A 26912-nucleotide genomic window follows, 5' to 3' on the forward strand; every position below is an offset into this window, starting at 1 on the left:
ACAAAATCATTAATTTTCTGCACATGGGAAGGTGAATGTTGCAAATAAACAGAATTAATATGCACAAGTGTACTTACAGAGCTGCTTGGACACATAAAGAGTATGCGATGAATGTATATACAATTATGGACCAATATGATATAGCATGTACTATATAGTATATACATCATATATATTATATATATGTATCCATACAAAGTACATATTATGCAGTCTAGATTATTATGTATGGTATATATAGTCAGTTAGCTGTATGCTCACTAAAGTATCAGTAATTAAAGAAAAATAAAAAAATTCAGAATTTTAAAATACTTTAAAAGAAATAGCATGCTGTCCCTTTAAATTCTATTGTAACATAACTAGGTAAAGCAATTGACTGCAGGTAGAAACCACTCTCAGCTGCACGAATGAATTAATAGGAATGGCTTTTAACCAGCACATTACTGGTAGGTAAACAGAGGTTCTGTGGTGCTGTAGGGCTCTGGATTCTTAGGGCTCCTGAAGAACTTACACAATCCTCACGGCAATCTTGCTTGCATGTCTGATTTGCTCCGCAAATGCTTTCTGTTCCGAAAAACCAATGTAAATTCCAGACCAGGCTGTCCTACAGCCGTTAGATTTTGAAGTAACGGAGTCTTGAATTTCCAGTGCTTTCACGTGTTTCAATATTGACTTCTTACCTCTGCCTGCGAGAGCTCACGGCTTTACTGAAAAGGGTTTCCACAAATAGACTTGCATTACATGGAGTGGTGAGTTCAAGAGGATGCCTACACTGGATACTGACACCCCAATGACTGAATCCAGTAGGGGACTTTCAAGGCACCATAGAGACTATTGCAAAAGAATTGTGGGATAGGCAGGCCTTCCAATGCCCATTCCCAGCAGAGGTCTGGGCACTCAGTTTCCCCTATGCAGTCACTTGCCTATGTCCCTCTCCATCTTGTCCTCCTTCCAGTGGAAAGTTATGGGTTATCAAGCTAATTGGCCATGTGATTAAAGAATCTTCCATATTACGGCTTTGATATTTATTTTTCTGTCCTCCTGTTTCATTTCGTGTGCTCATCACTTGTCACCTTCAGGACTCTAGTCTCAGGCAAAATGCCTACGAAGGTGCTGACAAGAGAGAAAAGGTCTGGGCTCAACCAAGGAAGCCTTTTTCTGTGGGGATAAGTGGCCGCCTCCTCCTCCGTCACAAGGTACTGTGAGTACTGGCAGACTGTCGTGATTCTCCCACCTTGGGCTCTGTACTGGAAGCTGCACTATAGCACAGGGCCTCTGGCCCTGCAGAAAGATCAGAGTAGAAAGCAGCAAGCAGAGTGAGGGGAACGACAAAGATCCATGAGAATCACAAAGACACTTTCCCTAGGATATGGATGTCCTGGTGAGACATTGGAGAGAGTTTCTAGTATAAACCTTCAACTAGAGAGATGGAGGATGCATTCCATTGGTGGGCACTTATCTGTAGTTCTGAGGCAAATATAGCCAAGAAGACTGTCATAAAATGACAGTGTCATGGTTCAGTCACTAACTGAATGAAAAAGGCCCAGTGGTGACCCATGCGTGACCTTATCCTGCCTGTCTCCTACTTCTCCCTCTGCTGCCGCTGAATGAATGGAACCAGAGCCCTCGCTGGAGCTGAGAGCAGGCAGAAGGAGGCTCTGGGGATGCTGTGTAGGGATACACAGGCCTTTCTATGAAGGGGTGTGTGAGCCATGGAGGCTGCTGTGTCTAGGCCAGGACGATGCAAACCCTATGATGTTACCCAGGAATGTGCCCAGCTCAGGCAACCCTGACAACTCTGTGACCTTCAGAGAGACAGTGCTGGGTGCGCTTCTCTCTTCTTCCATTTTCCTGCACATAAGGAAATTTATACAAAACCATGTTTTTTCTGACTCCTTCATTTCCTTGTAACTCTTGGCTCTTTGCAGCTTTTGTGATGTACCAGAAATAGCATTTTTGCTCTGACTTCAGGAGATGTTGGTTGCAAGAGTTAGATCTGCCCCTCTCTGTGTGGCATTAAACAAGCATCTTATTCTCTCTGAGGTTCTGTTTCCTGAAATATCAGACGGGGACAATGACTCTTATGGTGCAGATCTGTTGTCTGGGTTAGAGATAATTCCAGTAGCTCACCCCACACATATCCTCAAACATAAGAAATCTCAGTCATTATTGGCCATTTAAATATTTCTTTCATTTTGCCTTCTTATATTGTATCCATTTATTAACTATTGTGCATAGTATATAGGAGAATCTAAGGTCACAAGGCATCCCCCACATTCTCTTATTGATTTAAATGCACCTGCAGCCACAATTTATAATTTTTCATAGTGTCTACTCACCCTGGCTACTAGTTAACAATAGCCAATAGGCTATGGCAATCAGCCTGCACACTTTTAAAAATTAACAACAAAACTATTTATAATCATCTTTGACTCCACACCTTTGCACTTACCACATTGCCAAAGTTGAAGGAAGATAATGGTATCTATTGCTGGGAAATGGGCACTCAGACTCATAGTGTTGTTGGGAGTATAAATTGGTACAACCTTGATGCATTGCAGAATTTAATGCGGCAAGAGTCTTAAATATATGCATACTCGCTGCCCTGCAAATGGCACCTCAAGGAATTTGTCCTGAGGATATAATCAGTTATGTTCACAAAGATCTAAGTGCAAAACTATTATGCGGCATTATATGTGATAGCGGGAAAAAAGTGGAAACAATCTACATGTCCAAAAAGGAGATTTGTTCATTGGAGTACATCCATATAATAAAATACTCTATAGTTAATGAAAATGATGATACGAAGTTGTATTCATTGATATAGAAAGATATTTGTACATTTCCTGTGTGTGACAAATACAGGTTGTAAAAGAGTATCACAGGGTCAGGAATCTTCCCAGCATAGACCAAGGATTCATCTGATAAAGGAAAAACTTGCACAAAATTCTTCCAGAATCTTAGATAGATAAGGAGGAGATGGCCTCTACCCTCCTCCGCTTCTGTCCTTGGGCTTCCCCTTAGGAAGGGAGTGGAGTGGCTTAGTAATAATAAGGACCAGGAAAACTTTCCTGTAGGTGTACGCCCTGGGCGCTGGCTGTTGAATCCATGGGACTACAAATGTTTATTGTTTTTCCCATTCCTGCTTTTCCAGAAGGTAAGCTCACATGCATGGGGGACCAGGTGGCTGCTGTCCTGGCAGTGAAAGTGTGAAGCTAGGTCACATCTTTATGGGACTATCTGAGTAAATGAGTGCTCTGTTGCCCCACAAGCGGTGACTGGTCTGGAGGTGGGAGCCAAGAGGACAAAATGGTTTATGCTACATTCTCCAAGCCAGCTCACCAGAAGAAAGTAGACACTGAGCTTACATACCCAGTATCCTCCTTTATCTCCCTCCTTTTGATCCAGAACACATGGAGAAAAGAGGATTAATGAAGACCCTCATGCACAAACATATGGTCTGTCTGCCTTGTGCCTTTGAGAATATACACATGGAAGAATGTCTGGAAGGATTCACATCTGAATGTTAAAGTAGCCATCTTCAGGGGATGAGATTATCTACGTGTATGAGTTTTCTAATCAATTCTGTTACTACATAATTATTACAATTATTCTATTTACATTGTTCAAATAGAAATAAAATTTCCCTTTGTGCTTGTTTCCCATTATGGAACACATTTTGGATGTTCCCTGCTGCAATGGAAGCTATGAATAAGGGCACCAGTTTTTGTTGAATGCCTATTATGTACCAGGCATAGCACAAGGAGTTCAGACTAAATTTTTTCTTCCATCCTCAGATCAACCGCATGGGTTCAAGATTTTCATGCAAACTTTTCAGGTGGTGAAATTGAAACTGTAGAAATTGAGCAACTTGAACAAGGGCATATAACTGGTAAATGACAGGAACAAGCTCTTAGTCCCAACATGACTTGCTGCCAAACCCGTGCCCTCCCATTCAAATGAGATCAGAAACTGTGAGGCAGCTGAGTTAGGAAAAGAACACATTTGCAAAGGCAATGGTGTAGCCAAATTGATATCACAGAGTGCATACGCTAAAGGAAGTCCCATAGTCAGAATGAACATACCCTCCCATTTGTTCTACAATTCTGCCAAACCCAACCCTTCAAAAACTAGAAACATGAAAAGAGGGAAGGGCATTTCTGGAGACAGGCACCCTGAGAACAGTGCTGAGGTAGCACGTGCAGGCTTGACGGCTATGGAGAGAGAAATACACACAAATATAAACACTGACTCTGGCAGGGCAGCACCCTCTGAGGACGCTGGGTAAAGCTACACGAACCGGTACCTCTGATCTAATCAAACCTGCAAGCCTGGCTGAATCTAAGGAGAGTACAATAATTGATTTTCACAATGCTGATCCTGCGTCATCAAGAAAAGGTTACATTTTATGTTCAGTATTCTCTGCTTAAGAAGGCATGGAAGTGTGTAATCCATTTGAGAAAGATTTTCATTTCAAATAGTTAAAAATTCTTTGGAAAGATTTTTGGTGCTTAAAAGGGTAAGTGACAGTTATCTGGAAAATTCGCTTACGTAGAACGACGTCTTCCCTGAAGATCCTAGATCAGGGAGGCTTGCCCTGCCTGCCTTGCTGGCCTCCCTGCCTAATGCCACCCCACTTAAGCATCCAGGCATCCTTCACCCCAGACATAACTTGTCCCTATTGGGTGGGTGTGCTGAGATCCTGGTGCCTTATCAAGCTCTATTCTCTCTCCCCAAACTAGCATTTCCCACGGCCACACTTTCTATGTCAAGCTCAAATGCCCTCTTTGAGGCCCATTCCTCTTCAGATGTTCTTCATTCTCACAACTGTTGCAGGGTGGGTGTTGGAATCATTTTCTTTATGATGGGGAGAAAACCTTGAGAGGTGACAGAACTCACTCTAGCTTCCATCCTGAATTTCAGAGCCAGGATAACTACATAACCAGACCCCTCTTGATGTGTTTCTCTCCAGTGCACAGTGACTACTGGTAACTATAGCCCCCTTCTCGGCAAATTTTCCTTTGCCTAATACTCCAGGTCTGAGGGTCCCATCTATCCCACTGTGGTCATGCATGCAGAGGCCTTACCCGGCGTGTTGAGCAGGCGGGACCTCCTGCAGTGGTAGGCCACTTCCTGCTCACAGTGCTCAGACCCGTCGATCACAGCCTCCAGCTGTTCCATGCTGCCCCCGTAGTCCAAGGCCATGGCATAGGGCTTCTCAGCGTTGGCGCCCCGCACTCGGGTCAGTTCTGTATTGTTGTGCTGCACCGACGTCCAGATCTTGTCCTCTGCCCAGACAACACAACACAAAGCAAGAGACATTAGAAGGAATGTCAAAAATGGAGCAAGTGAGCAGTGTGATGGGCCACTCAGCATGCAATGTTAATCAACACCCTGGTACTGTATGGGGAGTATGACAGAGAAATTGTGTTCCCCATGGAGCTCCACCAGAGCTAGTACGGGGGTCAGTAATCTTAAGAGCTCCATTTGTGGAGCCCTTTTCCCATAGGCTCTACACTAAGCATTAAATCCCACGATCTCAGTTAAAATTGACAATGCCTAAATTGGAGGGGAGGCAATTATGTCAAAATTGCCTCATTTTGCTATGTCAAAAATGAGGGAAATGTGAATGAGAATTAGGCTGTTCACCCAAATCCCACAGTTAATAAGTGACTAAGCAGGGACTTGAGCCAAGGATGTCTGACTCCAAAGCTACTGACACACTTCCTCACAAGAGAAACACCAGCATGTTTTCAGAGAACCATTTTCTCAGAGAACAAGGTTGAGATTATGTGATCCACGCTGCGTGCAATGAAGTTAATTGTAGGGTTTTGTTTTGTTTAGTATTTATTGCCCATATTACCTCTCTTTGCCAAAAATATTTGGGAAGATTTGCAATGAAAGAACACAGAGATGAGGACCTTTGAATCATGGCGGAAGGACATATTTTGCCTAATAGGGGAAAGAAGGTTAAGGCAGTGAGAGAGGGGAGATATTTGGGTATTAGAGCTTGGGACATCTGTATCTGCCAACAACAAGCTTGGATAAATCACTTCCTTTTATTAAAAAATATATATATTTTTAAAGAGACAGGGTCTCTCTCTGTTGACCGGGCTAGAGTGCAGTAGTGTGATCATAACTCATTGTAGCTTCAAACTTCTGGGCTCAAGTAATTCTCCCACCTCAGCCTCCCAAGTAGCTGGGACCACAGGCATGAGCCAACGTTCCCAGCTCCCTTCTCTTTTCTGAAGCTTAGTTTTATATTCAGTTAAGAAAACAATGACAATTGCAACAAAAACAAGAGAGCAATACCCTGGTAGCACTGGTAATACGGAAAAGCAACCTACAAATACAAAGTTGCAAGGCTCTATCTGGGATGTATCAGACAGTCTGTAGTAATAACCTAGGCTAAAACATTTACTGCAATTGGACATGCAATTTAATTCTGAACATCCTCTCAAATGCAGCAAAAGAGGAAATAGGAAGACTTGAAAAGCTTTTGTCATCTGAGAATCTTGCCTGCATAACTACATAATTACTCCATAAATTCTCAGAGCTGAAAAGGAACCTAGCATAGAAATCATGTGGTTTCTTCCCTCCCCATCCTCTTAGTCTTACAAATGGAGAAACTAAGGTCCAGAAAGTAAAGAAATGACCCGAGGCACATCTATGAGACAGTAATGATGAGCACATACACTGAAAGTCACCACTATTAATTAGCAAAGCTATGAAGCAGAAGCACAGTAGTTGGCATGACTGAGCTGAAAAGAGAAAAGAATAGGCCACTTGGGTGCCCTTTGTTAGTCCTTTCTCCCTCTCTAGCTCGGTACACAACTTGGGACATGTCGTTTCGTCTTTCCAAACCTCAGTTTCAACATATTAAAAGCAGAAGAAAAAGAGAGTATGATTTTAATTATCTCTAAAGGATTTTCCAATTCTATAAAAGAAAATACTTCTTGCAGCGTGATATGGTTTGGGTATTTGTCCCTGACCAAATCTCAAGTTGAATTGTAATCCCCAGTGTTGAGATGGGACCTGGAGGGAGGTGTTTGGGCCACGGGAGCGGATCCCTCATGACTTGGTGCCGTCTTTGCGATGGTGAGTGAGTTCTCGTGACATCTGGTTGTTTAAAGTGCATGGCACCTTCCATCCACTCTCTCTCTCGCTCCTGCTCTTGCCATCTGAACTGCCTGCTCCCACTTCACCTTCCACCATAACTGTAAGCTCCCTGAGACCTCCTCAGAAGCTGATGATAGATGCTGTCACCATGCTTCCTGTATAGCCTGCAAAACCGTGAGTCAATTAATTAAATCCCTTTTCTTTCTAAATTACCCAGTTTCAGGTATTCCCATTTAGCAATGCAAGAATGGCCTAATATACAGCACAAAATTAAACTGTGCTCCAACATTCCGACTCGTCTGAAGACTATATCCTAAAACCAGTCCACTGATAACCCACATCTCCAGTGTTTCACTGAGGCAAAGTTATATTTTATTTTTTAGAGACAGGGGCTTGCTATGTTGCCCAGGCTGGAGGACAGTGGCATGATCGTGGCTCACTGCAGCCTTGGCCATCTGGGCTCAAGAGATCCTCCTGCCTCAGACTCCCAAGTAGCTGGAACCACAGGTGTGTGCCATCACACTCAGATAATTTTTAAAAAGTTTTTTAGAGATGGGCTCTCATTTTATTGTCCAGGCTGGTCTTGAACTCCTGGCCTCAAAAAACCTGCCAAAGTGCTGAGATTATAAACATGAGCCACTTCATCCAACTTAAGATTATATTTTCTATAAAGTCTAAACAAATTGATGTTATTTGCCTCTGACTTTAAAAACAAAAATAAGACATAATTCATGTTGGTAAAAATAATAATATTACAAAAACAATTAACCAAAAACTTTAAAAATGTTATTTATACCAGTATAGACAAATGCTGATGAAATAACCAAAAATCTTATCCATCAATAATGAAATGTTGTAGAGGGAGAAATAAAGATGGACAGTTTTGAAATGTCCATAATGCTTATACAAAGAAGACAAGAAAAACCCCGTCTAATCTATCATAGTAAATGTTGTGTTACTGCTTTGTACTAGCACATTTAACATACATTATCTCCAGTACGATAATCCACCACACACAGTGTGTGTGTGTGTGTGTGTGTGTGTGTGTGTGTGTGTGTGTGTGTGATCATAAGATATATATAACTGACATCACAAACCTTAGCTTCAAAGACTGTGTGAGGGACAGGAGAAATGATTGCTTGAAACCTACAGCCCCTGAGTTGGCTTTTATTTTGAATCTGCTGTGTGTCCTCTGATTACTGTTCTCTTGGGAGACAGCAGGATAAAGACTAAAACATGGAAGTAAATGGATATTACTTTTCCCATCTATGTCGTGTGTATCTATCTCTTAGACTTACCCTCAGTCTCAACGCATCCAATCTGATTCCAAAATTGGTCGCCACATTTATTAATTCATATAGATTTATATTTCCTTCTAAGTATACATAGATTTTCATACCCATATATTAACTCATCTGATTGTTCATACATTCATTGATTGATTTCCTTATTCATTTACTCATTGTATTACTTTACCAATATCATATTGTTTTTGGCAAGAAAGAAAATAAAGATGCCATAATATTTTTCCTTGCTTCCTATCTTTTCTTCCTCAGCTGCATTGGCGGTTGTGTAGATTTAGCCCTGCATCCTGACTAAATATTGAAAGGTCAGGTGTTAATGCCACTGAAAGAAAGTCAGCTTTGGTGAGAGATACTCCTGATGCCTGCTCGAGGCTAGGGAAGGGTGGTTTGAGCTGGAGATGTTTATGTGGAAGTCATCTTTGATTTTTGAACAAGCAAAATTCATTTTGACAGTCCTTTAGATGGGTGAGGAGGTAGAGATTCGCTTTTAGGTGGACTCACACACGACTTCAGCAAAAATTGGACCCACAAAGCTAAATGTTCAAGATGGCCAAGTTAGTTGGACAGTGGAGGTTAGTGAACATAGTATGAGTTCTGGAGTTAGCAGATCTGGGTTTGTGTGCCAGCACAACACTTACTGTGGGAGCAACCTTGATGAAATTATTACTTCTTCAAAGCCCAGGTTTCTCATTGGTAATATTTGAAAAGCAGCAATGGCACCAATAATACCATGAAATAGGCTAGCTTTACAAACAATCCTATTCAGATTGGAATCTATGTTCTGCTCCATGTCAGCAGTAAAGATTTTGGCAAGTTTCATAACATTTCTGAGCTTTCCTCATTGGAAAATGGTCATATTTACACCAATCTTTGCATCCACAAAAGTATTATAATGACTTGGTACACATAGACTGTCTGGCACTCAAATGAGTAAAGACTCTAAACATTAGAAGTTTTCTACAACATTAGAGTGAGGGCTTGGACTTCATTCCTTAGAGGACTGGGATGAGGAGCATACTCTGCAAATGAGGTTAACAAGTGTGATGGACTGTGATTTCTTGTGATATAGCTGCTCCTATATATACTAAATTATTACCACCTTGTTAAGTTGTTTTTCCACGATAGGACAGCCCCATGTATCTCTCTATTTGTGTTCTTTGCATTTCCTGAAATTCCTTCAAGATAATTTGTTCTTTAGTACTCATGGACCCAGAAACCTGGAAAAATATTGCCCTCTGATACTACCTTTTGCTACCCAGTTCATTTTTCTCTTTCGTTACTTCCACTGCACACCACTACTCAATCCCACAATTAGAAACGTAGCCTCTTCTCTTTCACTGCTCAAAGGCATACATGTATTGACTAACACAGATCAATTCTTCTGCTTAGGAGACGACTGCATTTGGAGATTTTTGAACAGGCAGGAACCTGTTCATCATTAGCTGGGAATAGAAATAGGGCCACTTCACTAAGCATTCTAGTTCGCTGAAAGTAATAGTTATCTATGTGAAATATTGGCTTTTTTAAAGTTGCATTCAGCACAGTGGGTTGGCATGAGTGTGAACGATCTCATGATCCAGATCCAGAGCAGCTATCATGCCTTCTTCATGTAGAAAGGAACTATGAGTTATGGGCCATCAAATACTGTGCCCCCTAACTTCCAAAGACAGCCTGTGTATTGATATGTAAACCAGTAAAGCATTTCCCAAGTTGCATTGCGATTTTGAGCTTTCAAGTTCATTTCTTCATAAAGCTATGAGATCTTTGAGGATGTGAAATGCATAATTCATTCCTGTGTTTAAATATGTGCCCAGTGAGTGCTCTTCTATCCACCAGAGTACACACACTGAAGGAAAATACGTTAACTTCTCCAAAAGCCTACCATGATCTGGGGAGAAAGTTGTGTACACAAGAATGACAAATGTCTGAGGCTGTTATAAATACTCTGTAGACTACAAGTAAAGGAAGAGGGGCTTTCTGGAGATCTGTCTGGGGCAGAGTCGGTGGGTAGAGGTTATTACAGAGCCCTGCCCAGTGAAGTCTGTGCACTCTTTTCCTTGAGAACTTCCAAGGTCAACAGCGGTCTTTCATCCTCAGGCTACCAGAGCCTAAGCTAGCACTGAGCACCCGAGTTAGGACTTCCGGATGGCTTCGTCAAGTGAAGAAACTCATTAGTCATTTGTATACTGTCAGGTTCCTACTTTCAGCATTTCTGAAGCTGCTCTTTTAAGCCTGTATTATGTAACAGTCCACATTGAAAAGAAGTCTCAAGTTAAAAGCTCAAAACACACACATACACACTCACGCACACTCAACAATAGCAAAAAGAGAAAAGAAAAACAGGCTGTACAAAGAGCCAGCGGAGTCGTAAGGGTGGACTATTCTGAAACATTTTGTATTCGCATCAATGCGGTACAATCTTCCCTGGTCATCACCTCAGAGAAGCTCCCAAGCAGCCTTCACTAGCGGATCTCTGTGTGACCTACCTGGTTCCTCTGGCTCTCATTTTGGAAGCCATAAACGGTTTACATACAGAGCCACAATTTAATTTTCTTTCATATTTTTTTCTCTCATCATATGAGATTGGTCTGATTATGACGATCATTATTATTGATAATAGTAATTACAGATGCTGTAAGCAATTTCATCTGTTACCATGGGGATCACAACTCAGAAGAAAGAGCAAACAAAAGGAAAGTAAAAAAGGAGAGACAAGAAATAACTCTGATTAATAAGACCTCATTCTACACACATATCTGTCTCTTTGCAGAGCCAGAAAAAACTGCAATTTTTATAACACCGTGCTTGGAAGGAAGGGAAGCCTACAGATTGTCAATACCCAGCTTAATTGAACTGAAATCACGGTGGGGAGCTGCTTCTCATCCTTTGAACAGTGTGCCAATTCACTTATACTCCTATTGTAATAGAGTACAAGTTTATATTAAGGTCCCCAGGGTCACTTCTGCTGTAGTTATGTATGTTGACAAAGTGAATTTTCTATGCCAAGGGTAAAGACAGTTTAAATAATCCTCAAAGTACTGTCTCTACTGCTCATTTTACATCTATTCATGGGCCGTCTTGTGATATCTCTTGTCATTTTGCATTGATAGTTATTTAATTTTTCATAGGTTTGTCCCTCGTCTCTCCATTTAAATCATAGCTAATGACTGCTGAGTAAATATAGGCTTGGAAAGGGCTCCATGGTTCATGGAGGCAGATGTGATGAGGGGAAGCTGGAGCTTTGCCATCATCAGGGCTGGCTTCCAAGGCCAGCTCTACCACCCACTGGATTCCTGAACATGCAAGAGACCAATTACCTCCCCCAGCCTCAGTCTCCTCCTCTGTAAACGGCATAACTCATTGTGCAGTGTTGTCATAAACACCGAATAAACAGCATAGGGTTGAAGTGAGCATGGTGCTGGCTCTGAGTAGGTGCTCCTACCTCCTTTTTTCTTTTTTACTTCTTTTTTTTTTTTTTTTTTTTTTTTGAGATGGAGTTTTGCTCTTGTTGCCCAGGCTGGAGTGCAGTGGCCTGATCTCGGCTCACTGCAACCTCCGCCTCCCGGATTCAAGCGATTCTCCTGCCTCAGCCTCCCAAGTAGCTGGGATTACAGGCATGCGCCACCACGCCCAGCTAATTTTGTATTTTTCAGTACAGACAGGGTTTCTCCAGGTTGGTTAGGCTGGTCTTGAGCTCCCACCTCAGGTGATCTGCCTGCCGCGGTCTCTCAAAGTGCTGATATTACAAGCCTGAGCCACCGCGCCGGGCCTGCTCCTCCTTCCTAACCCTTTGCCTGGTACCTGACTCCAAGTCAAAGCTGAACTGCTGTGAGCCGTTCTGTTGAAGCGAATCCGGGAGGATGTGAAGAGATAATTTCATTATTAGAAACACTTCTGGGAACCTTTACTGAGGGGGTACATTCCACCTTCCTCCCGCCCGACCTTTAAAGGGAAGGGAGACAATTGGTGTAAAGTGATTTCCAATTCCTTTAAAAGGCTTCAGAAGTCCCCCAGGAGCTGTTTTCCCTCCCATGTGTACCAGCCCAGCTGTCTGTGCGAGAATCCATCCGTGCCTCACTAAAACCACCGCAGACGTGGCTGCTTTTAGTGTCTGGGTTTCTGCTGTTTGGGGGCCTGCGCATTACCGGTTCAGGGTGGCTGGTAGGGCTACCATGCGCTCTGCATTAGTGCCATGCAGACACCGCAGCGCGGCGGGCTGCGTCCATTACTGCCTTCCACCTGCCTGCGCGGGCCACACTTTACGACTTCCAGACAACATACTTGGCTGATTTATCTTCACACTTCACTTTAGCCTTGACTTTTTATGTACCTTTTCAGGGGGGTAATTTTTTTTCTTTTTTCTTGGTTTAAAATAGGCATGATCAAAGAGACCTGGGAAATCTGTTTTATGGTCTTAGGGGGTAGTGGTTTGGAACGGATTCTGTGTGCACTGTATCATATTTGTTTATTTGTTGTTCACTAGTTTATTTTATTATTATTACTATTATTATTATTATTATTATTATTATTATTATTTTGAGACGGAGTCTTGCTCTGTCACCCAGGCTGGAGTGCAGTGGCCGGATCTCAGCTCACTGCAAGCTCCGCCTCCCGGGTTCACGCCATTCTCCTGCCTCAGCCTCCCGAGTAGCTGGGACTACAGGCACCGCCACCACGCCCGGCTAGTTTTTTGTATTTTTTAGTAGAGACGGGGTTTCACCATATTAGCCAGGATGGTCTCGATCTCCTGACCTCGTGATCCGCCGGTCTCCACCTCCCAAAGTGCTGGGATTACAGGCTTGAGCCACCGCGCCCGGCCTATTATTATCATTATTATTTTTAATTTAGACATCTAGTGTATGCAGAGCACTATGTTAGGGACTGGAAAGGGGTGGCATGAGGGGTGCAAGTTTCCCTAACAGGCTGGAGCCTGAGCTCCGGGAGTTCACATCTGGTTCTAGGAAGGCAGACTGCCTTGTGTTGCACTCCTGTTGGGAAGAACATCTGAAGCAGCAAATGGCAGGCTGCAGGGGGAAGGGGTGGTGACAAGATACCATCCCCCCATACTCAGTGTACTGGCATTTTGGGCAAAGGAAAAGGAGAAAAGAAGCCCTAAATCTAAGTCACCTGATGGAAAGAAGACTGTGGGGCTGTCGGTAGTGGTTTGATTGCCATTAGAAGGCTTTATGAGGTCATTAGGAGTATCATGGTCATAGACACTATTTTGGTGCATGCTGAGGATAAGACTGGGACCCACAGAAGTACATAATAAATGTACTGGAACACAAGTACATAATAAACAGTTCTTGTGTTTGTTGTGCTGTAATAGCATAAGTATAATAGTACTTGTTGTCCCTTTGTTTATAAGATCTAAAGTGGCCGGTGTGGAACTCAGAGGTCATCATGAGCTAGTGAGTTGATTGCAAAGGGCTAGCCTTTATCCTTTGAAGAGATATCCAAAGGCAGCACTTACATCTCCTTGTACCAGTTCAGAAAAGAAGAGAAGCCTTCTCTAAGGGTGAGAGCATGTACTTACTCTGCTCTCATGGAGCTTATATTCTGATTCTAGAGGAGATAGACAAAAAGAAAACTCAGAGATGAGAGCAGAATTACTCATTTTTCTTTCAGCTGAAATCTCTACTCTGAAGGTCATCGCAAGATGAATGAGATTGCATGATGCTGGTGTCCTATCCAATGGGTGGTCTTTTCTGGTTCTGCTAACATCCTGTGCTTGTCGCATTCACATGGTATTACAACAACCTATTTCCTCAACATCCCCTGCTAAACGGCAAGTACTACATATGAAAATCTGTCTCAGAAATCTCTGTGTCCCTAACATCTGGCCTACAGTAGGTATTCACTTACTACTAAATGCTTAATGGACTACCAGAATTTTTATCCATGTCAGTGACAGCTTTTGAAATCAGCATGAAAGTGACACATGGTGGGAAAGGATGTTTAGATACGTACTTGAAATTCTGCAGTGCAGCCAAGGTTATATATTGCAAATAGCAGAATATTGGAAAAAAATTAAATACACATCCTTAGGTATCTGATCAAATAAAGCATTGTTAACTGACACAGTAAAGTACAATGCAGCCATAATAAATAATACATAAGATCTCCATAAACTGATCTAGAATGATTTCCACTGCATATTGTAAAGTGACAAAATCAAGGTATTGATGCACAAAAGAGTATGATACATTTTGTGAAGGCACAAAAGAGAAAAATGAATACACACGGAAAGGACAAACTGATATAAATAGTTATCTGAAAAAGATGGGTAAGAACAAGATGTAGGCAATAGGAATGAGAACAAAATGTCTCTGATCAGCCAGTGTGTGCATATTTGTCTGTATTTGACTTTTGTAACATGAAAATGCTTTACATTGTCAAAACAAAATCAAAAGGATAAAGAAAAGGCAAGTCCTACAATTGAATATTAATCCGAAACCAAAAAGCCTAGCTGTACATTAAATTGATAAAATAACCATAAAAAAGAAAAAAAGTTAATTTAAGCAACTTTCAAATAGTATTCTGTCTCACTATACCCTCTTGGCAGAATAAATTCTAAGGATAAAAATTAAAATTCAAGGAAGTCTTTACTTTGTTATGGATATGATATTGCTGAAGTAATTCTGAAATGATTATATGTATATTGTAGAATGGAGCAAATGAATAAATATACTGACATTGCTGAAATAAGGTCTTACTGTGAGAGAAGATACACATCTATGTATCTTATATATATGTATCATATATATGTATTCTATATATGTATTTTGTATATATCATATATGTATTGAAGAGAGAATGATGAGAAAAGAATCTAACGGAACTAGGTTTGTTTTGTAAATAACCTTGTGAACTCATACACACATACACACACACACACACACACACACACAATTTTAGCTCTGTCCACTGAAAGGGGCCAGAATCAGCAGAATCAGTAAGCAAACAAAACACCTAGGTCTTGGTTTCCAAATACCATTTCCTACAAAAAAGAGGTAGGCTGCTTTAGGAAAAGAGCTGAGTCTGGGTCTAGGGTAGGGAAAGTTCAAGTTGATACTGAGAACGTCTTTCCATGTAAAAACACAAGGAAATGCTCCAAGATTAATAGACACATGTAAAAAAGAAACAGGAACAGAATTAAAGGGACCATGAATTATAGTCCATAACGACACAAGGGGAGATGGAGTCAGGGAAAGGGAAAAATTCAAAAAATAAAAATAAATAAAAAAAAACCCTCTTCTCTAGGTAAGGTTGCAGAATGACAGCAACAAACCTGAAACTGTAGTATTAGAAAAGCAACATGTCACAGATTTCAGGGTAATAACTTAAAGGAGTCAGGGTCCTTACCATATTGGGAGGAAATGTTGGGGAACAGGGCATTCACATAGTGTCCTCACATAATACTACAGATAACTCACTCACTGGTTTTAAATTGCCTTCATAATGCAACGATCTGGCAGAGCTGCGTTAGCCAAATGATAGCGAGGAGCATCCCCAGTATCAGGACAAACTGATGTCATGTGTCTGCTCATGGGCTGCACTAAAAGAGGCAAGCATTACTCATGAGACTTTCTTGTCAAAATGTTCTACACTGAGTAAATAATCAGAAATATCCGAATATGGTACATTTTATTTAACAACTGTCTTTTAATCTCCAGAAAAGATAAATGTCATGAAAACCAACCAACCACCACCACCAACGAAAGCAACAAGAAGGGGTCAGGGAGCTGGGCCTTCTAGATTAAAGGAGGCTGAAGGGTCGTGGCAATCAAATCCAAACTGTAGACACTGCTTGAATTCTGAACAAAAATATGAAAATAGACACTGCTATAAAAGACATTGTAGGAAAAGCATGGACTATATATTGCATAATTTAATTTAATTAATGCTTATTTTCTTATGAGTGGTTTCTTATGTCTGGTTACATAGAAGAATATATTTGGTCTTAGAAGATAAAACCTAAAGTCTTTAGGTTTAAATATCCGTATGTCTACAACTTACTGTCAAATGGTTCTATAAAAATTTTTTTAAATGTCTGAGAAAATGAGGAGAGGAGAACAAGAGAAAGCGATGAGGAGGGCACAAATTTGCAAATGTGGCAGAATCATAAACCTGAAGGGTATCTGGCTACTCATTATTTTTTCAACTTTTCTGTAGGTGTGGACATTTAAGAAAAAAACTTTGGGAAAACAAGATAGTTTGCCAGAATGCTTCACATGTAGTAAGTGCTGAAAACTATTCTAAACTCCAAAACATTCGCATGTACATGCTTTTATAACAGCACCAACACACACACACACACACACACACACACAGAGAGTTACGGAGTAACTGGCAAAATAATGATCAGAAAGCTATTATTAAATTTAAACTAAATTAAAATCATGATTAAATTTAACCATTTACACTATGGTAGATCATTCATGTTCAAGTATAAGTAGTTATTCACTCTGTTGAATTAGTTTTCATGAGTGCTTTCATTGTGTCAGGTGTTACGCACACAAAAAATGTTATTAGTTATTATTTTTATCACCATATACCCAGAAACACCAAGAAACCCCAGTCTATATTTCTGGGGACAGAATAATGAAAATAATAACTAATAGTATCCACCACGAATTAGATATATAATGTCAGGTCTTTTTTCTGGCAGTTTACATCCATTATCTCATAGAAGCTTCACCACAAACTTATAAATAGATTCTAGGATTAATTATAGAGAAAGAAACTGAGGTGTAGGAGGCTGGGTAACTCCCCTAAGTCAAACAATTTGCCAAAAGTAGGAAACGTGAGTGCTGGGTTTCCTACCAAGCCCACTTTCTAAATAACTAACTTGGTAGATGTTTTTCTCTTACGAGCATAAAAATTGTGACTTTCAAAGGAGCTTTACATGAGAACAAAATGAAAGCATACCCTAAAGAGGGAAAGCAAAACTTCCTATACGGCATAAAAGTTAGAATACTCACAGTTAGCACTGGAAACCCCATGTAGAAATTGTCCCTATGGACAGCAAACAGTCAATGTCTCCTACTTGCTTCTCTTTACACATAGACATGAATATGAGAACTCAAACACACGCACACTGAAAATGCAGGCTGATTGGTGCTCCTGTGACATGAGCCTGCTCGGGAAGAATAGTAGGAAAAGGCTCTCAAGCAAGGGGCTCTTGGTCTGCCTACTTCCCAGAACAAGGACTACAGACTGTCAATCAATCTTGGCCCTTTTATTCTTTGGAATGTCTAGACTTACTTTGATTCATCATCTCTCCTTGGAAGCTGGGGCTCAGAACAAAAGTGAACAAGAGCAAGCAGGCTTTCTGGGAGACACCTTTAACACCCATTTGTTATTTTCCACTTCCAAACAGAAAAAGTATTCATTCAGCCAAACAATATCAGGCCATCAGAACACCCAGGGAAGCCAGGAGGACCTGGGGGACCTTCTCATTGCATCTCCACATTCATGATCCTGCTGAGCTCAACAAGGCTTGTCTTTCCTCCAGTTTCCCTTCTTTGCCTAGCCCCATGATATGGTTTGATCTGTGTTCCTACCCAAATCTCATGTTCAATTGTCATCCCCAATGTTAGAGATGAATCCTGGTGGGAGGTGACTGGAACATGGGGGAAGTTTCTAATGGTTTAGCACTGTCCTCCCTAATACTGTTCTCATCATAGAGTTCTCATGGGATCTGGTTGTTTAAAAGTGTGTAGCCTCTCCCTACAACCTCTGTTTCTCCTGCTCCCGCTGTGTAAGTCATGTCTGCTTTTCCTACATTTTCCGTTACGATTGAAAGTTTCCTGAGGCCTCCCCAGAGCCATCATGCTTCCTCTACAGCGTGTGGAACTGTTAGGTAATTAAACCTCTTTTCTTGATAAATTTCCCAGTCTCAAGTATTTCTGTACAGCAATGCAAGAATGGACTACTGTAGAAAATTGGTACCGGCAATGGGGAATTGCTCTAAGGATGCCTGGAAATGTGGAATCAACTTTGGAATTGGGTAATCAGCGGATATTGGAACGGTTTGAATGGCTCAGAAAACAGGAAGGTGAGGGAAAGTTTGGAACTTCCTAGAGACTTGTTAAATTGTTTTCACCAAAATTCTGAGTCATATGGGCAATAATGTCCAGGCTGATGAGGTTTCAGGTGGAAATATGAAATTTATTAGGTGAGGTACAGTGGCTCATGCCTGTAACCCTAACACTTTGGGAAGCACAGGTGGATGAATCACTCGAGCTCAGGAGTTTGAGACCACCCTGAGCAACATGGTGAAACCCCATCTCTATCAAAAAAAATTAGTCAGGAATGGTAGTGCATGCCTGTAATCCCAGCTCAGTGCCTGCTTGAACAGCCACCTAGTTTTGTGCTTGAGACTGACAGCCCTGGTGGTGTAGGCTCACGAGGGAATCTCCTGATCCACATATTGCAAAAATCCATGGGAACAGCATAGTACCCCTGGCAGGTAGCACAGTCCCTCACCGTTTCCCTTGGCTAGGGGAGGGAGGTACACCCACTCAGTGCAGCTCCCGGGTGAAATGATGACCCGCTCTGCTTCTTCTCCCTCTCTGTAGGTCAACTCCACTGCCTAGTCAGTTCCAATTAGATGAAGGGGTTACCTCCGTTGGAAATGTGGAAATCACCCACCTTCTGCATTCATCTCACTGGGAGCTGCAGGCTACAGCTGTTTCTTTTCTTTCATCTTGGCCCCTTTTCCACCAGGTATAATTTTTATAGCAATGTGAGCGTGGACTAACACACTCCAGGATACCTGTCTTCCAAGGTCAAACTCAAGCCTAGTATCTCCCATAAAGCTTCCTTGACCACTCCTGTCTCTAAATTCCTTTAGCATCTAGATCATTCTATGACGTTTGCCCTGGTCGGTGATTCCTTTTATTTCAGGAGGTCTTAGGGAATGTCAGATATTGTCCTGGGTCTGTTGGGTACATTTGCTTATTTAATTCTACTTAATTTTGTACAACAACTCATTGAGGTAAGAATAAATGATTATTTCTATTATACAGATGAGGAAATTGAGTCTCATAAAAGTGAAGTAACTTGACCAAGATTCCATTATTGTCAAGTTGCTACAGGATAGTTTTATGAATTAAATAAAATGGCCTAGATAAAACTGCTATAAGAGCTGGATGGCTTTATTTTCTTATTACAGTATGAGATCCTTTGGGTGTGGACCAGCAGGTTACAGAACCCAAGAAGTGCATCAATAAATCTTTGTTGACTGGATTGTTTCCCAATTCCCTGATGCCAAAAATGAGGCTCACCAGTTACCTGCAGTAAAAGATGGAAAGATCCATCTGGAAGAGTCAGGATAAGCCTTGTGTTCAGTGCTTAGAAGAGCAGCGATTCTAGGCCCTGGCCTGAGCCCCCTTAGAAGTGGGGAGATACGTAATGATGGGGCCTTATTAAGCACTGAGCACTGTGCTAATCACCTTATATAGATATATCCCAAAGTCCAGTATCTTAGGTGCTTGCTAAACATGCTATTTCTGATCACTGTTCTGTATCTACTGAATAAATATTGCTGGGAATAGGCCTAGAAAATGGCATCTTAAACATTCATCCCAGCTCATGCTTTAGAAAACTAAGCTTTGTGAACCTCTGCTTTATATAATCTTCATCTGATACTTGGAGAAACCTGCAAAGGTGGGTATGATTTCCCCCCATTACAGATGAAGAAAGTGACGGGCAGGGAGGTAAAGTGGGTATAATGGAGCTGTCGCCCTTGAAGGCTACTTCCTGGAGGAGCTTTCCACCATGGCATTGAGTTAAGGGACCGTGAGCAAGAGACAGGGCAATGCAGGCCAGAGGGGAATTCTGTTTGGACACAGGAGGCTTTCTTTGTTTCAGAGACTGTGTCACCTGGCCTTAATAACCCAGCCTCACGACCTCACCCATAGCTTCCACTCCTGGCTTTACCATTTGCTCGTTGTGAGACCTTGGGCTAGTTGCTTAGTCTCTCCAGATGGTGCTTATCTCTGTAACATGGATTGCTAAGAAAATCAAATAACATCTTGAATGTAAAATACCTAGCATGGTGCCTAATACCAGCAGCTGCTAGATAAATGTTAGCAGCTTCTACTACAAAATGCGGCTCAGAGGGCAGCTCTTCAAGGGCATCTTCTCTGCCCACCACCCCCCAGCCTCCTTGTATACTTTCTTTCAACCCCTGTTTCCTTTGTACTATTTCTGTACCATCTACCAGCTTCTATTCTATTTTCCACACTGTGCAAAATATGTTTACAATGTCCGTCTTCTTCTCCGAACTGTGAGTTCCTTGAGGACAAGAGCAGATTTATTTATTTTGTAACCATGATGTCAAGTTCAGTCAATACTCAAAAGTTTATGTGAATTACTTAATTATTTATGTGAATTATCAACTGAATAATTGACAGAGTGACTGAATTAATGAATAATGTGTAAGTAATTAAATACCTGAAAAAATAAATGAGGAGGTAAATAAATGAGAGAATTAACAAATGAATACATAAATAAGAGGATAATAAAGGAATTCAAGAAAGCAGCAAATGAGTTAGTAAAGGAAGGGATGGATGAATGAATGATCAAGTAAATGAATTAAAATCACAGTGCAATCACCTGAGCCTCCTGCTCCCATCTACGTGGGTCGGAGTCAACTGGCCGTGCTAAACGGGTGTGTGAAAGGAATTTCTCTAAGTGCCTGTTAAAATTCTCGGCAATTCAAAGGTGACAATGCTTTAATTTCAGGGTAATACTACAGCTTTATGACTTAGTAGTTTTATTTAATGGCCCAATTTAGCAAGAGATTATGCCTTCTGCCACTAGTCCAAAGAGACCACTTTAAAGCTCAGCCCTTCAGCACACGCAGAACAGCTCCAGAGCTTCGCCTAAGAGACCAGCCTTCTGGAAGCCCTATGTGGTCACCACACTTTGGTTGACATCATAAACCCATTAGAGAGAAAAGAGAGACACTTAACTAAAAGTTCCCTCCTCCAAGCTGTTAAATTGCTATTCTTCAGCCTAAAATAGTCCTCTGGAAAAGCTTCATTTACAGAAAGCAAATTATCCCTCTGAAATATAAGCAACAATACAAGTATTATTCCAACTGATCAAACTACCAATGAGCCACAGCACATATGTCACCCATGAGTGAGTCTCAACCAGGAAACGATGCTTGTGCCACCAGGGGACTCAGCTTGTGAGCTCCTCCCCCAGGATGAACTAAACCTGCTGTCCCTAAAGACAGTGGATGTGTTTCCAAGGAAAGACAAAAGAAGACAAGAAGAAGGATCTAGGCTTTCTTTCCCACCTTCTCTGTGACTGTCATTTTCTGACATTGTTTACATGTTAACTCATTCAATTCACTACGTGGCAACCATAAAAAGCTGTCATCATCATCACCCTCCATTTACAGACAGAGAAACTAAGGTATAAAGATGGGGGGTTTTACTCATGCCCCCACAAAGTAATTAGACAATAATATAGTAATTTAGAAGGTGTAATGATTATGGGCACTGTTCTAAGAGTTTTCATTGATGCATATAAACTTATAAATATTCACAACCATGCCCTTCAAACATTGTAAGCCATGGGTAGGAGATGGGAATTTATTCAGGTAGAGGTGGAAGGGACGGGGAGACATGGCCATCCCTGTGTTTTTTAAAGATCAGCCTAGCTGTTGTGTGAATTATGAATCACAATGGGGAAAGCTGAAGACTTGGGCATTTTTTTTCCAACAAGGACTGTGAACTTGCAGGACCATATCTTAATCATTTCTATATTCTCAGTGGCTTGTCAGTGCCTGGCCAGAACAGATAACCAATGCATATTAATTCAAAGTAATAGAGGAAGTGTTGCCTCCCTTGCCTTACTATCCTTTGATAAAGAGCACAGCATACAGGGCAGAAGTTTCATCTCTAGATAGCTATAATTGGTATCCTGTTTCTACTACTTACTAGCCTCATTCATGCACTTATAAAATAAAAATTATTCCAGCTACTTCACTGTAATGCATGTTGTGCTAGCTTGGTACCCTGTAGATATTCTGCACAATATTTTACAGTCTGTAATCAAATGACAACTTTGTGGTAACAATACTTTTGCAATGATGGTTACCTAACTTGTGATAAAAAAGCAAACTTCAGAACTTGAACGCAGCTTGCTATTGTATAAGCCTGAAGTAGGGCAATGGAAGTTGACACGTGTGTGTGTGAGTGTGTGTGTGTGGGGGGGGTTGAAAGTAGAGTGTTTTCCAATGAGATATCATCTCACACCAATCAGGATGGCTACAATTAAAAACTAACAACAACAGATGCTGATGACATTTTGGAGAAAAAGGAATGCTTTTACACTGTTGGTGGGAGTGTAAATTAGTTCGACCATTGTGGAATACAGTGTGGAAATTCCCCAAAGACCTAGATGCAGATATACCATTTGACCCAGCAATCTCATTACTGGTTTTATACCCAAAGGAATATAAATCATCCTTTTATAAAAATACATGCATGTGTATGTTCATTGCCACACTACTCACATTAGTAAAGACATGGAATCAACCAAAATGCCCACCAATGATAGACTGGATAAAGAAGATGTACTTCATATGCATCATGGAATACTATGCAGCAGTAAAAATAAATAAGATCATGTCTTTGCAGGGACATGGATGGAGGTGGAAGCCATCATCCTTAGCAAACTAACATAGGAACAGAAAAACCAAACACAACATGTTCTCAGTTATAAGTGGGAACTGAATGATGAGAACACATGGACGCATGGAATGGGAACAACACACACTAGAGCTTGTTAAAGGTGGGGGTTTGGGGGAGGGAGAGCATCAGGAAGAATAGCTAATGGATGCTGGGCTTCATATCTAGGTGATGGGGTGATCTGTGCAGCAAACCATCACGGCACACGTTTACCTATGTAAAAAACCTCCACATCATGCACATGTAGTACTGAACTTAAAATAAAAGTCGAAGAATAAAAGAAAGTAGAGAGTTTTCAAATAGGAATCTGCAAGGAGATACCAGTGCCAAATTGTATCACAGATACAAATCATGTAATCAACTAAATTCTACTTACTTTGCTATATGATACAGCTGCCACAATTAACAACATCCCAAGAAGGCCGGGGAGAAATAAATGTTTCATAACTAGTGGTCCCATTTTATGTCATGGATGACTCTCATTTCCCCTACACTGACAGACCCGGGTGCAGCCCACAGGTAAATTCACTGACATCACTCTAACTTCAGGAAGCAAGGCTAACAATTTAGGCCAGACCACATGGATACATTTCTTTCTTTATGTCAATACCTGGGATGATAATCTATTACTGCAATCACACTGCACAATTATGTGCAGAAATATTGGTGAGACCTCAATTGCAGCTTTCTACCTACTCCATTATGCATGCTTTGATGAGTTTTAATGAAAACAGAGGCTGCTGCCAAAGGAGTGAGAAACAGAGCATCATAATAGCCAGAGTGACAAGATATGGAGACTTGTAAGTTGGTTTGCAAATGGATTATGAGCTGTTTGAGAAAGGAAAATAAGTTTCGCTTTAGAGATTTGACTAAATGTTCCTTGCAAATTCCTTGTAATGCCTGATGATTGCCTTACAGATCCACATGCATGAAATTGGCATTGAATCCATCAAGATAAGAAATAAATGTGTTTTTGCTAGTGATTCTAGACAAACAATTTTGCATATCAATATGCAATTATGCTGTGCAAAGGAAAAACAGTATACAGCTAAAAATATCTTTTAATATGTTGACAGTGTGTCCTGTTAACATTAAAAAAGGCACAATGTAAACTGGGTAGAATCAGTTTAATGTCAAGTTTCAAAGAAAATCTTGTCAGAGTGCCTCACCCTTATAATTCGGTTTTATCAATATTGAAAGAGTCCCAGCAGAAATGCTCTCTCCAGGCTCCAAAAGCCTCTGAAATCTCATGGTGCCTACACAAGTAAAGATTCTATTTCTATCACTGGCAAAGGTGATAGCTATCTTTCATGGCTAGAATGACTATATAATATTATTCATACTATGTCAACTATAAGAGTGGTTAGAGACACAATTAATAATCACACCATGACATTACATTAGTATATTGAATGACCATATACTTTTTGAGGCTAGAAACTTTGCATATTTATGTGTGTGTGTGTATAGCATATATATGTATATGCTAATTCTCACAGTCTTACACGTCACCAATTTTTTATTGTCTCCACATTACTGATAAGAAAACAAAGATCTAGAAATGTTAGATGATTTATCCAAGGCTATGCAACTAGAAAAACCAAGATCTAGAAATACTAGATGATTTATCCAAGGCCATTCCACTAGAATGTGCTAGAATTTAAACCCCAGTGTGACTCCAAATCATATTTCTACCCATTAGTCATTTCTATGTTTGAAGAAAACAGCAACTTGGAGAGAGGTTGGGCAGCAACAAACAGTCATGAAGGCAGTGAGGAACAGATGGGCACTCTCTACTCTTGGACTTATAGAAGGCATTGCAAAGAGTAGGAATGACTCAAACTCAGTCAAGATTAAACACTGAGGCTGTTTCCAAAGTCCCAAACTGTTATTGATTTAATGCAACAGGGCTTGAGTCAAAGATAAATTATGGGAACAGAAAAGACAAAAAGGGGAAAGGTAGAAATTAGTCTTCAATTTGGCAGTGATTTCTGAGTTCAGTTTACACTAGACTCATTCAAGTGTGTATAAAAGTAGATCCAAAGATTCATCACACCCTGTTCCTTATTTTCCAACAAGGAGCTCACAGCCCTGTGGGGACACGTAGGTAAACACTGAATTATAATGCAGTGTGAGTAATGTCATGAGCAGGGCACAGAGTAGGGGCATAAAACCCATCCTGAGGCACCCAAATGGATGAGTCAAGGTTGTCCAGAAACAGAACTACCTGAATAAACTAAACTGTGTGTGTGTGTACGCTATATATATATATACACACACACACATATATACACACACACACATATATGTGTATATATACATGTATATATGTGTGTGTGTGTGTGTGTGTGTGTGTGTGTGTGTATGAATGAGAAAAAGATAGAAGGAGATAGATTTCAAGAAATTGGATTATGAAGGCTTAGAATGCCCAAAATCTGCAGGGGAAGCTGGCAGACAAGAGACCCAGGAAGTAGCTGTGGTTCCAGACCAGAGACATCTGCTCTCAGAATTCCTCCTTAGTTGGGAGAGGTTAGTGTTTGTTCTCTTAAGGCCTTCAACTGATTGGATGAAGTCCATCCCCATTATGGAGGGCAATCTGCTTTGCTTAAAGTCCACTGATTTAAATGTTCGTCTCATCCAAAAACACTTTTATAGGAAACATTCAGGATAGTATGTTCACATATTAGGTACCATGTTCCAGCCAAGTTGATACATAAAATTAACCATCACCCCAAGGGCAGATTGTCCCACCTTAGAAGCCAATTCTTCTGTTTTATCAACCCAAGCTTCCTATACAGCCAACTTAGGTGTTCATGGATTTCAGTTAGTTACTGTGACCTGCCCTTTCACCTTTTCTTTTATATGGGACCCAGTGCCAAGAACTCCTTTGCTTCCTGATGACATCTCACCCATCCTGCAAGATCACCTTATGTGCATTTTCATCCAGAAACCCAAATTCTTAGTCCCTAGTGGACTGCTGGTTGTCTCAAATGCATCTCTCCCTACCCACCCAATTAGATTGGTACAGCGAAGGATGATCACCAACTCCTACATCATTGGCTGAAATGCTCTGCACCCATTCCAGGTTTTTATCATCGGATGGAGGTATGAAGCCGAGAACTACCTTTCGACAAAATAATACGTTTTAGCATGTCACAGTTTCTCTTACTTGTTTACTTGTTTCTAAGTTCTTTATAAACTGAGTACCTGTATTAAATCTTGGGGTAGGTCGTTTCCTAAATCTCTTATTCAGTACGTGTTTCTTACATTCATTCTAACTTTAGTGCTATTTAACTCATACTCATAAAGAGTGGTCTTTTCTTGTTCAGGCTGAAATTGATTTAACAAGTCTACGCTTCATTCATTTGCATGGTCTGTGAATTCCACTGACAGCCCCTGCCCTCACCACCATCCTTAATTCTTGTGCATTTTAATCAGTTTCCCCAGACCTTTTTGGCCAGTCCTTTAAGCAGGTCAATATGGATATCTTCCATTTGCCCCACCAGTTCCACTTTCCGCACATCTCCAGCCTTCTCTGTGCGCAGGAAGGCTGACTAAAAGCATTCTATCAGTATGCACTTCTGCATTCTCGATTCTAGTTGGGTTTCATCAGTGGGGAGCCATAGAAAGGAGCCCAGAAGGAGGAACGAGAGACTGAGGTCAAAGTGGTCATTGGATTGAGCTGGCTGCTTCCCACACAGGAGGCCACAGATCTCCAGAGGCACAGCTTCTGAACATGTGCCTTTTTCCCCACTCTGTTAGTATCCCTGTGCTA

The 26912-nt window shown here is 41.0% G+C and overlaps 1 protein-coding gene across 1 annotated transcript in view; it reads right to left on the bottom strand.

Moving 5' to 3' along the window:
- CNTNAP5 (contactin associated protein family member 5) overlaps positions 1-26912 on the bottom strand; it is an 861846-nt gene that overhangs the window by 271226 nt on the left and 563708 nt on the right. The window contains exon 13 of the mRNA XM_015109883.3: positions 5088-5288. Coding sequence (XP_014965369.3) covers positions 5088-5288 — 201 coding nt within the window. The remainder of the gene's footprint in view (positions 1-5087; positions 5289-26912) is intronic.

The sequence above is a fragment of the Macaca mulatta genome, chromosome 12, assembly GCF_049350105.2.
Source record: "Macaca mulatta isolate MMU2019108-1 chromosome 12, T2T-MMU8v2.0, whole genome shotgun sequence".
Lineage (NCBI taxonomy): Eukaryota > Metazoa > Chordata > Mammalia > Primates > Cercopithecidae > Macaca > Macaca mulatta.